The sequence below is a fragment of the Alligator mississippiensis genome, chromosome 2 (genome assembly GCF_030867095.1).
Source record: "Alligator mississippiensis isolate rAllMis1 chromosome 2, rAllMis1, whole genome shotgun sequence".
NCBI classification, from domain to species: domain Eukaryota; kingdom Metazoa; phylum Chordata; order Crocodylia; family Alligatoridae; genus Alligator; species Alligator mississippiensis.
Window position 1 is genome coordinate 179,259,769 of NC_081825.1, and position 14,384 is coordinate 179,274,152.

Consider the following 14,384-nt stretch of genomic DNA (forward strand, 5'->3'; position numbering starts at 1 on the left):
TTGACCTGGCTTAGTCTGCTACCAGTATCTGAGCCTGGTAAATTTGGATCTAGTTTAACTATCTGCAGTCCAGCCACTGCAATCACTGCTGTGCAGAAGTATCATTAATGCCCTGCCCTGGAGGCAGTCTGGCTGTTATATTTGCTGTTAATATGTGTTATATTTAGCCTGGGTTAAGTAGGTTGTGCTTGAGATAAATCAGTACAAAATTCCTATCTGCCTGTCGTGTGGGGCTGTGATCAAGCCTTTCCAGGCTGCCTCAGCTGGAGATACGCAGGCCATGTTTGCAGAGCATTGAGAAACTGCATGAAAAGTAAGGGCAATGGGGGATCTATGAGTTTGATGTGAGCAAAGGTTTCCTCTCCCAATTCCTTCTGTGCTCTCTAGTATCTTAACACTAACACTAGCTAGTGATATTAGGTCTAGTGTAGTGTATTTAGCAGAAAAGTAAACTGCTGACAGCCTTGCCTGCCTGAACACACTACAGAAATGTACTGCTTGGATCTTGGGCTTAGGTTTCTGAACCAACTTCTAAACCTCCTTTCCCACTCCAAGAAATGGTGGCAGCAGAGTTAAAGCTGGTGCCCCTGTCCTTTTCCCTTATATCTATTTATACCTGCCCAAGGTGGCTGTGGAACAGAGCTGCTTCTACTCTGTTCAGAGATGTTCCTTTCCCAGTCTGTGTGTATGGGCTGTGGCTGCAGTGGTAGTTTCCTGGTATGTTACCAAACAACCTGGGGCAGAAATGAGCCCCTTCAGGCAGGTGTAAGCTGAGCATCCTGTCTACCTCAGGAGAAGGAGCGGCAGCGCCTAGAAAGTTTGAGGAAAAAGCAGGATGCTGAGCAGCAAAGAAAACAGAAACTGGAAGAAGAAAAGAGAAGACGCCTAGAGGAAATGAAACTGTGAGTTGCTTCTTCTCTGACTTGGCTCCAGACTGCTGCTAACTGGGTCTGGCTATGTGTAAGTTGTGCGTATTCTTTCTGCAGAATGTACTAAATGTACAGCCTTTCCATTCAATCTGCTAAAACTTGCCATATTGATTACTGCAAGATCCTTTTCTCTGGCCTAAATGCTTGTAGTTGGGCCCAGCTTATATCTGTTCCAAGCGCTGCTGCCACATTTGTTCTCTGAACCCATCACCTTGAACTCATCCTCTTTATTTATATACTCTTACAGTGACCATCCCTTCTCAGTTGCATCACATGTTAGCTACATAAGGCCCTTTGTAAGTTTATCCTCACTCTACCAACCATTTCTTCAGCACTGAAAAGTCAATTTCTGTCTTTGACCTGTAATACTCGGTCTATCACCCTTTGAAATGTTCAAAGAAGCATCATTTTGCATTGTGTTGTGCAGCCCTTTGTGCAAGAGAGGAGCTCCCTCTTGGCAAAAACTTGGCAATGAGTAAATTGTTGGTATGCTAAAATCACTCTCCAGCATGCTGATCAGTATTGTTTTCTTGATCCTATACTTTCCCATTTGTATCTGTTAGGCATCTCTTATTTTATGCTTAAGTTGTAAGCTTTTGGGAGGAGGCCCCTCGTGTGTTTTGTAAGCAGGCAGAGCAATGAAGTCATGGTCTTTGGGCACTACAGTAATAAAAACTAGAACCTGAACTGTGTCCTGCAGGAAGCGGGAGGAACGTCTTCGCAAGGTGCTTCAGGCTCGGGAACGTGTAGAGCAGATAGAAGAAGAAAAGAAACGGCGCATTGAGCAGAAACTTGCTCAAGTTGATGAGAAAACTGAGAAGGTAAGGCCATGCCTGACTACAGAGTCTCTTGGGAATGCTGGTTTCTCAGGGGAATGGGCAGAGCATGCCGTAGGGATAGAGATAACTCCATTCTAATGGGTCATGTCTTTTCTTAGAGGAAGGAAAGGGCAGAAGGATGCTGCCCAAATTCAGAGAGCCAATGTACAAACTTTTCAGTAGATCAAAGGTCCTATCGGAACCTCAGAGCTAATGGTTTGAACCCCTTGGGTGATATTGCTAACCTCAGATAGAATCCCTTGTTGGCTGGCATTATGAGGCAGAATGGGGTACACTTAGCACCCTAGGCTTCATTACAAGTCGATTCCCAATCTGGTTAATGCTAAAGAACAGACAGAAATAGGCCATCTTTCTTATCCCACCTTCTGTTTCACCTTGTGCCTGAGGTTCTTGCATTGTTAAAATTGAAGTGAGGGCAGCATTGTTTGCAGGGCCTATCTTCCCCCTTCTTTGTCTCCTTATCTATAACTTGTTGCTTTGCTGCTAAAAAAAATTTAAACCAGATGGAAATCAGACTATCTGGCTTTTGGTCTGCTTTGTTCCTGCCATGCAAATAAAAACCTACTGTGAGGCAATGGCTGCTGGACCCAAATGCTGCTGGACGCTGGACTGTCTCCTATAGTTGTACCAATAGGCTGTATTATACACACCCAGAGGAAGAGTTTTACCGCTACCAAACCATTTATGATAAAAGGCAATGGTGCCCACCCTTTTAGCACTTCAGACTGGATGTGTGGTGTAGGGTGGGTCTGCAGGCCCTATCTAGTCTGTGGGCCAAATTTGACATACACCAGATTGGTCCCCAGTCCTGTGCACCTGTGATGCCAGCCCCACAGGTGATTAGACCCACTGGCCCTGCCACCCTAGCTGTAGCCCTCGCCCCATGCATGCTGGATCAGACCCTGTTGGACCAGCCCCAGCCCATGCATGCTGGATCTGGCCCTGGTCTTAGCCCTGCACATGTCAGTTCTAGCCCCAGCCCCACACCAATTTAGAGTGGACCCTTCTGCCTCATCTCCCCACACACTGGCTTGGGCCCCTTGCCCTAGCCCCAGCTTCAGTCTCAGCAACCCTGCATGACTGAAACTTACTGTCTACTGCTACACTACACCTGGGTGCATGCAACCCCTGCTACATTTTGTACCAACAATGCCCCTCCCACCCCCTGCTACACTGTCTCTCAGGCTGGCTGTCCACTCCCTGCACTGCTCTGCCCCTGGAGCCTCTGGCTGCTATTATAGCTGGAGTGATAGAGGAAGGTGTCTGCAGGAGCCCTCAGGGCCACAATTTAACCCCTTGTGGACCCATACAACCCACAGTCTGTCTGTTGGAAAGCCCTGATCTAAGGAACAGGCAGATTCTGGACTCTGTGGAGAGGCCACCATGCCTCATAATAAGATTTATTTCCTGCACGCTACTATGATACATAGTGGGGAAAATGTTCCATTTAATACTGTAAGGTCTGGACATTTGTGTTGCTCAGGTGCGGGAGGAGAGATTGGCAGAAGAGAAGATAAAGAAGAGGGTAGCTGCCAAGAAAATGGAAGAAGCTGAAGCTCGGCGCAAACAAGATGAGGATGCCCGAAAATTGAAAGCACTGCAGCTGGTGAGAGCTATGCTGGGGCCTGCTGTACAGGAAGGGCAAAGATGTGCCAAGGTAGCATGTAGTAAATGGTACTACTCCACTCTGTCCCTTGGCCATCGCTAGAGTTAGAGGTTCACCGATACATTCGTCTGATTTTTGGATCGATACCGATATAAAGAAAATTGGCTGTATTGGAAATTGGCCCAATGCTGCCGATTAAATGCCCATGCGTGCATGCAGCTGCAGCTCAGTACACAGGCAGTGTGGAACACAGCCCAGCAGCTTGGAGAGCTGCTTGCAGCTGGTAAGTCTGTTGGGGGGGGGGGGAATCAACCCTCCCCCCCCCCCAGTGAGGGAGGGAGTAGGGCAGGCGCTGCTCACCCAGGGTGGGGTGGCTGTGGGATGGATCCACAATTTGTCTGGGGGCAGGAGGGTGTGTGCTCCTGGGTCTGAGCATGCTGGAGCTGGGGCTGCGCTGAGCTCTTCTTGGTAAGGGCTGGGCTTGAGAGCAGGCAGTGGTGGTGCTGGGAGGGGGCTATGGGGGGGAACTGCAGCCACCCCAAATTTTGCAGTAGCCTCCCCCCACCCCAAACCCTTTCCCAGCACCACCTGCCTGGAGTGCAGCCCTGGTTCAATGCCCTGCCTTCACCCACACGCCGGGAAGAACCGGGGCTGCACTGGGCAGGCGGCAGCAGGGCTGGGATGGGAAGCTATGGTGAAATTTGGGGTGGTTGCAGCCCCCCCCACCCGTAGTCCCCTCCCAGTGCTGCCGCTGCCCCCCGAGCCCTGCCAAGAAGAGGCTGGCACAGCCCTGGCTCCAGCCTGCCCTGCACAGACCCAGAGGCATACCACACCCCTCTCTCCCTCTTTCTCCCCTTCCCCCCCCCCGGTGCACACAGCAGCACAAGCTGCACTCCCTCTGCTCCCCAGACGAGTCACGGTTCCATCCCACCCTGGCTGAACAGTGTCTGCCCTTGCCACACTCTCTCACTGCAGGGGCCATTGGTCTGCCCTCCCATGCCCTTCCCTCCCCTTTTCCCTTCCACCACAGCAGACTTACCTGCTGCATCAGAAATCAAACCGATATCATCTGATATGCCCCCTTAAAAACTGGCTATCGGTTTTGGCCCCCAAAATCTCTATCGGTGGATCCCTGAGTAGAGTATCATTACCAGCTAGTGTAGTTGGGGAGAGGCCTGGAGAATTTAACAGGGAGAAAATGAACAACAATGAGGCTATTGGAGGACAAAGGAATGGGTTCTTTTTCCCCATAATCCTCACTGTTCCTTTCTAGACTCCTCAGTGCCACCCCACTGTTCCCTTCCCATGGGTTAGTTTGTACTTTTCCCTTAGTTTCTAACCATTTCACCCTGAGTCCTTAAACAGTCCTTTTACTTATCCTTAATGAGAAAACATAAGTGATACACCAGTGATTTTTAAGCTTCAAAACACTGTCCCTACAATTTTCTGAGCCTGGGCACTGGTGGGGGGGGAAATATGAAGCCACTTAATGCACAAAGAATCTCCACTACAGTTGCACACAGGGTCCAGTAAACACTGATCATGAGGCCATCAGTACACAGTATCATTCTTTGAGGTCACCAAGCTGGGGGCTGAGCAGTGATTGTCGATTGCTGAAAGGGATGACAAACTATATTGAAAGCTTCAGCGTTTCGTATTTTAAAGGCTTCAGAGAAAATGCTGTAATGATAAACTCCCAGGAGATGGGTCAGGCCAGCTGGCCTCTGGGTTCTCCCCATTACCTTGTATTGTGTGGATAAATGCTTTGATTTACTTACTAGGAGGAGGAGGAGCGCCGACACAAGGAACTAATGCAGAAAAGGAAGGAGGAGGAGCAAGAACGAGTGAGGAAGATCGCAGAGCAGAGACAAGCAGAGCAAGAGAGGGAGAGGCAGCTGGCTGCAGAGAGAGAGCTTGAGAAGAAGAAGGAACAGGAGAGGATCCAGGCAGAGAGGTGAAACATGACCTTCCTCTACATACCATGACCCTCTGCCATGACCCAGGAGTCGAGTGGCAGTGAAACATTCTGGTAAAAAAGTGAGGGACTGCGTGTGTTCGGTCAATGCTGGTCTGGAGACCCCTGAGTAGAAAGAAAGAAGTTCTGGGTCCACTAATGGGAAATTGTGGGCAGCTGATGAGAGCCTTAATGAAAAAGGCTGGGTGGTAGTCACCATGGGTGAGAGACATTCTGTACACTGTTCTTTTTGTATGTTTCTTGATTCCAAGGGAACGTGAGCGGCAAGAGAAGGAGAAAATCCTTCGCCAGCAGAAGGAACTAATGGCAGCTAGGGAGAAGGAGCGGCTCCGACAAGAGATGGAGGAAAAGAAGAAACGGGTAAGGGGTTTCTCTATCAGTGTGGGGCTATGATGCTCCTGGAATTAGAGAAGTATATTCTTGTAGAACAGATAGGCAACCACCGGCACGCATGTCAGTGTGTGGCATGCAAAGGCTTGGCACATGCACTCTGGGGAAGGGGCTGGGGCTGTTTTGCTACAACAAGGATTGAACCCCTCACAGCTCCCTCGCTGTCTGCTCCTGGCACACCAACATCTTACAAGTTGAGGTTCCCGGTGTTTTTGGCACTCTGCCCAAAAATGTTGCTGACCCCTGTTGTGGAGTTTGGTATCTTTTCAGCTTGCCCATCCCAGGAGGTGGTTCTTACTCCAGGAAAGGGAGATTAGATAGTCCAATTGGAACAGGGCTATAACCTTGAATTTATTTTTCTCTGCAGTCTGGAGCTAGAGATGTAAAATTTCCAGAAATTTTGATGCCATGGGAAATAAAATGGGTTTTTTTTCCAGAAAAAAACAGACATTTTGGGAAAAATTTAAATAGATTTATTTTCTTCACACCCTTTTATAGATCTAAATTTACCTTTGCTACTTTAAGAACATAGAATGTATTATGTATAACTTGGTTTGCTCATTAAAATTATCATGTTTGGTATATTTATTCAATTTAAAAGTATAGTTTAGTCGGACAATAATTGCAAATTTACTAATTGAATTTACTTTAAAATGTTTTTAATATTTGTTACAAACGGAGCTACAAGCTGCTTAACACAAAGGAACCTTAGCATCTCTTAGTTTTTGCCAGTTTATGAGAAGCAGGCAAAAATTAAATTTGAAAATAGAAGAAACCATCAACATTATAGTAAAACAAAGAAAGTTATGTATTCAGGACTTAGTCTCCTCCACAGTGTCAAGGAGATACAGAAAGCACTCATTTTTAGAAAAAGAGCTGAGAAAAATGGGGGAAAAAATTGCTACATGAAATTTTGTCTAATCAGTCTCATTTTCTGAGCTATCACTATTGGCAGTTTCTGCTTATTCTGATCCTTCATTTTTATCATCTCCATGGACTTCTGAAAGCTGAAGGTTTGCCCGGATTGAGACAAGCTTTTCTACTCTTTCACACGTTAGTTTATTTCTTGATTTGGTGTGAGTATTTCCAAATATAGAGCAGTTTCCTTCACATGCTGCAGAAGATGGAGAAATCTGAAGCAAGCGAAAATCAAGAAGAGTCAGAGGCTGTGTTGTGCAAAGGCCTTGCCACCATGTTGCAGGAGAGATATGCTTGGCAGAGTCCCAGACTGCATTCCTGGACCAAATATCTGAAGTTGTTCTGTATTCTGCAACATTTGAAAGTACCTTTCCAACATCAAGTCCTAAGTGCGTTGCTTGTTTTGTAATCCAGTCAAATGCAGTAGCACATTTCTGCCTTTGAATCTTGGATCCAAGAGATCTGCAGCAGCCTGAATTGATTGGTAACAAAATTCTTTCCATCTGTTAATAGCCTTTCACTTGTCTTTCTTCTGTACTTTTAAGTGGAGATGCACTTAAATTCTCAAAAACAGTTGATTTTATCTGGGCCATTTGGTAAGGAATGTCTGACAAAAGTGCACTGTCTGACTCAGATGCAGTGATTGCTGAAGAAATTGGCTTTAGAATCTTCAGGGAGTTCTGCTGCTGAATCCAGAAGACATCCTCATCAAGGGCAGTGTTCCTTACACTTATGGGTACTTTAAGATCCTCAGTTATTACTGTTTCTTGAAGAGCTTCTTTATTTTTTAGTAAACTTTCAAATAAGAACACCACTCCACCTCATCTGGTTTTACTACAGAGTTTGAGTGTCACTATTTTATTCTTTGCATTCTTTTCTTCCTGCTGCTGCTTAAAGACTGCAGCTACAATATGAGTAGCTTTTACATGTTTTATAACTTCTTTTGCTCTTCTATAGATCTTTTGCAGTGTCCAACTTCATGATGTCATTAAGAAGCAAGTTTAGCCCATGGGATGCACATCCTATTGCAGTAATATGTGGATATTTATACAATATGATCTCCCATGTTGCTTTCATGTCACAGATCAGTCGCATCATACACACATTTAACTTGCGCAAATTCAACTATACGCGGGGTGGGAGGAGGGGCAGGGCTTGAGCTTGCATGCGGTGCTGCCGCTTACCTGGAGGCCCATTATGGTGGTAATGGCCACTGCCTCCAAAACCTCCCGCTGTTGCCATGGAGCCATGCCCAGAGCTGTGTGGCCGGCCACCAGGCGGCAGCAGCAGTGTGGTGGTGGCTGGGCAGCACACAGCCATTCTGACCACGACCCTGCGCTGCGCCACCGGCGCCGGCCACACAGCTTTAAACACAGTGCCCCTCCCATCCCGCGTATAGTCACCAATTTTCGCCTTATGCGATTTTTGCTTTACGCACTGACTTCAGCACCTAACCCCGTGTAAGATGCAACTGACCTGTACTTGCATTATCAGTAAGCCAAGCAAATAAATGCTTAACCACCCCCAATCTTCTGTAGGACTTCATGCATTTTACTACTAATATACTGTGAAATACAGTATGCCTGTTCTCTCCTGTTTCAGTGCTTCTGTAAAAAAAAAAAAAAGGTTGTGGTGGTGTTACCACAAAATTTATGATTCCTTCTCCTTGCACATTTCTCCATCAGTCTGTAAGTACTGCAAGCTTCCTGCCAGTATGCATTTCAGTTATTGACATTGGCATCCTAGAAGAATGTATTGCTCTTGCAAGAGCTTGGTCAATTTTTTCTTATCTTCAGGTGTCAAAGCTATTGAGTCTTTTGTGTACAGAGAGCAAATGAGGCTATTGAGAGTCTTTTGTATACAGTTGCTTGCAATATTTGTTTACCTGAGGATGTTTATTGGGCATCCCTTTGTGATGCTGATGTTATAGAAGAAGCAGCAGCAGTAGAAGGACTTCTGGATTGAGCATGTTGGAAAGAGCTACTTGCACTTTCATCATCATGACCTACCTCCTCCTCACTTACACCCATGAAGAATTTTTTAATGTCTGCAGGACACTTCTTTACATACAAGGATGTGTTTGTTTGGTCATCCTAGTAGCATTTGGAAAGGCATATTTCATTTGACAGTATTTGCAAAGCACTTTTTTTTTCTCAGCATAACTTGCAGTGTGGAAATACTTCCATGTGCTAGAAGTTGGTCTCACCATTTAGCTGAGGGGGGGAAAAAAAAGAAAAAATGTAATTTAGTGGCCAGCTTGCATATATAAACACTAAGCTACAGCATGTACATATTTAGTAATGGATGGAGGAGAGGCCTCAGAGTTAATTGTGAACAACTTCCCTGCCCTGCAGGCCTCACCTCACTGCTAAGGTTGGGTGATTTGTCACAGAACATCAGATTAGTAGGAATTTAATTATGAATTGCATAGGTTATGAAAATATAGTAGTGCAGCTAAGATATAGTTTAGTGTACTGAATTCAGAGAAATTTTAAACTCTTACCTTTCAATAAAGAAGTATACTTACTTTCAGCTCCTTTGTGCTGCCTCTGTACTTCTGTGGATCTGGGGAGGAAACAGTTTTCTTCTGAATTTTTCTGGCTTTTTCCAGACCCTCGCATTGGTATCTGGAACCCATCTTGAACCCATACTTTTATACTATCAATCAACAAATAATTTCAGGTTCTTTTTGGAACCATTTTTCATCTTTATTCTTTTTATCTAAACATACATGTATTTCTCATAACATTTATGCCCTTTACAAACTTTGCATTGCAAATGTGATGGTCAGGGCAACACTGAAAATACCAGAGCAAGCTCAGGATTTTTACTTTTGTTGTTCCATGAATCACAGCTAGAAAATATACCTTCCTTTTTGACATGTGTTCAAGAAGTGCAGCAGCTACAGCTAGATAAATTGGCATTTTCATTCCAATTACCTGATGTGGAGCATGAATTCTAGTTTGAGTAGAGTTGACAATCCACAATCTGTCCATCGGGGCCTGGTGGAAATGGAGTGTGGGACTTCAGTGTTCTCTGACTGGAATAGCAGAGTATCTGCTACTGCAATATGTTGAACCATATTACAGAATCCTAATGCATTGGTGATTTGGAATTGTTAGCAGGAGGAGCAGCGTCTAGCAGAGCTGGAACAGCAGGAACAAGAAAAAAGAAAACTGCAAGAGGAGCAGGAGAAGAAAGCCAAGTTGGTAGAATCTACTGCTGGCAGTAAACAGCTAAATGTAACAGTGGATGTGGAGGTGAGGTTTGGACCATTGGCAAGATGCAACCTGTGCAGAATACCTGGGTAGAAGTGAGGCTGCTGTCCTGTCTCTACTAGATTTTCATTAGAGAAGTGATGGTGTGGGGTAGTGGTTATATTGGATTAAATCAAGGTACCTGGTTCTAGCACTGACTTACTGTGTGGTGTGGGGCAATTCATAACTTTTGTTCTTCAGTTCCTTCACATTAACATAGGGATTACTTAGATTTGTATACTGTGGTACCTGAGCACCTATCCACCTATAGAAGGCTATGAGGTTATAAACTCCCGCAAGACTTTTTCAGGCTGGACATAAGGAACAACTTCTTTACTGTCTGAGCCCCCAAGGTCTGGAATAGCCTGCTGCCAGAGGTGGTTCAAACACCTACTTTGAACGCATTCAAGAGAAACCTGGATGTTTTTCTTGCTGGGATCCTCTGACCCCAGCTGACTTCCTGCCCCTGGTGCAGGGGGCTGGACTCGATTTTCTAAGGTCCCTTCCAGCCCTAATGTCTATGAAATCTATGGAAAAGAAAGGTGTTACAAGGGCAGTATATTACTGGTTTTATCATAGCCTTTTACTGGGAGCCATGGGGTCTTTGGAAGAGAATGAGACCATAGAAAGTAGGGACATCATCTCAGTGAAGGCAAAGTACTTAAAGCTTTAATAAATGAAAGAAATAGCCACACAATGGGACCAGGATATGCAGGGTGGCTCAGGATCTTTGCTGAATTGTAATGTTATGTGGCTGAAATACTTCTACTCCAAGCTCTTAGTTGCTGAATTCTCATTAAATGATGTACTTGTGGGCTGGTCATAAAGGAGAACATTTGAGGCATACATTAAAAATTAATGCCTGGATCTTTTTTTGGGAGATTTAAAAACTTTAAATGCAAACATTTAATTGACATGTGGAAGTTGAAATTTCAAGCAAGTATTTAAACATTCAGAGTGAAAGGAATATCTTATAGAAGGACAAGATTCCATTTTCCACATCTATATATATGGCTATAACCTTGGGTTTGTCTTCTGTTTTGCAACCTGGAGTGTGATAATTTGGGGATAAATGAAATATTACTTTTACATCTTCATGTGTAATAAAGGACTGGCAGGTACATTCTATGCCTAAATTGGCAAATTTAATCGGCTTTATTTAAAGCAACATCTTATTTGTATGTTATCAAAATTAGTTTTTTCCATCAGAATTAGAATAAGCGTTATCTATATGATCATACATGCACTATACCCTGCTAACATTCATATCAGATAAATACCTAACTCAGCTGCAGAATATACCATCAGCCTCACTGGAACAAAGTCCAGTTATCTACATATTGGTTAAGTATATAGGCTACTTAAGTGCACAGAAATTCAGGTCTCTGTCTGCTTTGTAATTTAGTTTTACCCATACAGTTTCAGAATATAACTAAGAGCCTTCTTTCAAGGCTTCTCAAACAGCATTAAACTAAGCAGGGATTCTGTCATATTCAAGGCTGCTGTTAAAGGCATAAGGCACTCTGAAAAACAAGATGCCTCTTAGTAAGGTGTAGAAAGTTTAGTGCAGTTTGTTCCTGTGGTTAATGATTTGTTCTTTAAACTGAGTTCAGGTGAGTACCTAGCTGTTTTTCAGTCCTGAGGTTAAGCATTTCAGTGGAGTAAACCATAAACCTTATAACATGACTACTACACATGTAATGGGTAGCTTAACCACAATTAAGTTGAAGTCTTGATTAATCTTAATGGTGGAACATTTGAAAGCATAAATAGTCTCTCGGTACACTATAAAGTCACTGCCAGAGTTTAGAGTAGAACAGTAATTTGTGATTTGAGCCTACTGTACTGAATAGAATTGATGCTTTCAAATTAGACACTTGCATTGTTAGCATGTCAGTTTGACACTTACCACGCTGATTAGGTGCCTTATGCTTTAGCTGGAGATGGGAATGTAAAATCTGAGTTAGGCCAAAACTTTATTGTTTTCAGTGAGTCTTATTCTTTATTATAAATAATAGGTAGTGAACAAAAAATGGAATGTTTTGGCTCTCCTGGGTCTTACCTGTGCTCATTAGAACTTCTCAGTGTCACTGCTATTGTATGTTACGGCTGTTTCTTTTCTATTTCTAGAATTCCTCTCTCTGCAACTCCTATCAGATGACCCCCCAGGGCCTGAAAGGGCCCAAGCCCCCAAAGATCAATCCATCAAACAACTATGGGATGGATCTGAACAGCGATGACTCCACAGATGATGAGAGCCAGCCTCGCAAGCCCATTCCTGCCTGGGCCAATGGTATGAGTACATTTACTCTGAAATTTGCCTTTGTAAATTTGGAAAATCCTCCTGGAGCTTTCAAGGTTGTCAGTGTGGCTGCTACTAGGAGCAGGTTTCTGTACCTCATAAGTGAGAGAGGTGGGCATTGTCCTGTTGAAGGAGCCAGCCTTGGGCTGTGTGGATCAAACACTATACCTGGAATGGTCTGTGCCAGTTTCTAGAGTCTTTAAGGTGGGGGGGACCTCTTCCTTTAACCAGCAGTCTGCATTGTCACTGACACTTAAAGGCAAAGGGACAATTTAAAGTAACTTCTGCAACCTGTGTTTTGGGCCTAAATCTGTTTGCCATTGACTGTTCCTAAAGGTCCTGTGCTGTTTGCAAACAGGAGAGAGAATGCAAGTGTCTAAGCAACTATTAACCCTTGAGTACTGTAGATGATCTCTGGCAGGCCAATATTCTGGCATATCAGTGTCTAATTCTGTTACTTTGTATAACCTCATGGGACAGCTGAAAAAGGAGAAGTACTATACAGGGCTGTGTGAAGCTTCAGTCCCTGATTCAATTCAGTGGAGATTCAGCCTGATTCGATGGCCGAATCTCCAAATCCAAATTGAATCAGGAGACCCTTTAATCTCTCCGAATTGAATCAGAACCTTCCGAATTGATTCAGAAAGACTCGGCGATACAGATATAGACACAGCTTTAAATGTGTGCCTGGTACCTCGAGGTATGTAGAAAAAACATTTAAAGCTGTGTCTGTGGCCAAATCACTGATTCTCCAAATCAGCGTTGAATCTTCAGATTCGGATTTGGCCAAATCGAATTGGGGGCAGGTGATCCGAATCAATGAATCAAATATGGCCCGTTTTGCACACTCCTGGTACTATATCACTTTCAAGAGAGAATTGAGAAAAGCCTCTTACCAGATTTCCTACAGACCCAAGACTAAGCAGAATGTGTGCTACTTACAGCCTTTACTTTCATTATGTTCTTGCCAATGTCCCGAGGCCTCAGCAATGCTAGAAGCCAAAGGCCTGGAGCATATTGTTCCCTCCCTTTTGACCTGCAGTCGTGAGAGAGAGTGGATGGTTAGCATTTAGAATGGACTTTTATTCTTATAAGTTTTAATGAACTGGTTTTTAATTCTTTCAATCTGTCTGCTTCTTCAGGGTCTCAGCTTAGTCAAGCTGTCATCCACCAATACTACAACCCTCTCAATACGGACATGCTCTTTGGGACTATCATCAGCCCGAAGCTGGAGGACATTTTCTATAAGAGCAAGCCGCGATACTTCAAGCGCACCAGCTCTGCTGTCTGGAATTCCCCACCTTTTGGAGGTGCCAAAAATGTGCTGGGCCTGCCATACAGCCTGAAAAAGTACTGATCCTGGGGAACGTCAGTCTCCTGTGGAATAGCCATGGCTTTAGTCTGATTTTTATTTCTGTGTAAGAAAACATGTTTTGTTCTGGGGGTTTGGTTTTTTTTGTACCCCTAATACTCAATCTCTGTAAATCTTTTAATGAATTAGACCTTAGCGCTGAATAAAAATCTGGGGCTTTTGCACTGTGTTCTTGATGGGATGTTTTTTCTGTAATGAAGATGGAATACGGAGCGTGGCAGAGGGAAGCAAAAGAACAGGAAATGCTCACTGTGGCACATGCCTCTCCTTTTGTCATTAGATTGAAATCTTGTATTCGTGAAATCTCTAGTCTGATATTTGTCATCATGATGTGCCATCTGTACTATGCCCTGTGGAACAAGCACTCATAGCCATAAATATCACCAGGCTGTTGGTGAGATGCATACTAAATAGCTCATCCTGCATTGGTGTTGTACTTAGGAAATCTTAAACTTGGTCCCAATGACTAGTCAAATCCTCCATTCCATTTAAGCCCACTAGCCTTAGTGTGTGAACATAACTAAATTGTAGGAAGCATCCATAGGTGGCTTTAGTGTTGTTGTCATAGACTTCTTTCTGTAAAGATACCGTTTGATGGTATAAGTGAAATTTATTTTGTTGGGGATGTGAACGGTTGGCTCAAGTTGTACTAATGGTATTATTCACTTATAAATCCTCAGTGCTCCCTGGAGATGTACTGTTTGTTAGTTTCCTACTACTGAAAATAGGGGAAATTAAAAAAAGATTATCTATATGGAACTGTTATTTTTGCCTTTGCATAGTGGCACATGCTTCT

General features: G+C 44.0%; 1 protein-coding gene across 3 annotated transcripts in view; it reads left to right on the forward strand.

Moving 5' to 3' along the window:
• INCENP (inner centromere protein) overlaps positions 1–13,757 on the forward strand; it is a 33,761-nt gene extending 20,004 nt beyond the window's left edge. For 2 of the 3 annotated variants that reach the window (XM_014604260.3, XM_006274886.4), the window contains exons 10-17: positions 793–902; positions 1,630–1,750; positions 3,252–3,374; positions 5,156–5,328; positions 5,601–5,709; positions 9,780–9,917; positions 12,045–12,207; positions 13,359–13,757. In XM_014604260.3, the coding sequence (XP_014459746.1) occupies positions 793–902; positions 1,630–1,750; positions 3,252–3,374; positions 5,156–5,328; positions 5,601–5,709; positions 9,780–9,917; positions 12,045–12,207; positions 13,359–13,573 (1,152 nt within the window). In that variant the 3' untranslated portion in view covers positions 13,574–13,757. The remainder of the gene's footprint in view (positions 1–792; positions 903–1,629; positions 1,751–3,251; positions 3,375–5,155; positions 5,329–5,600; positions 5,710–9,779; positions 9,918–12,044; positions 12,208–13,358) is intronic. The other variant, XM_059722503.1, reaches the window with a different exon arrangement.
• Positions 13,758–14,384: the final 627 nt, after the last annotated feature.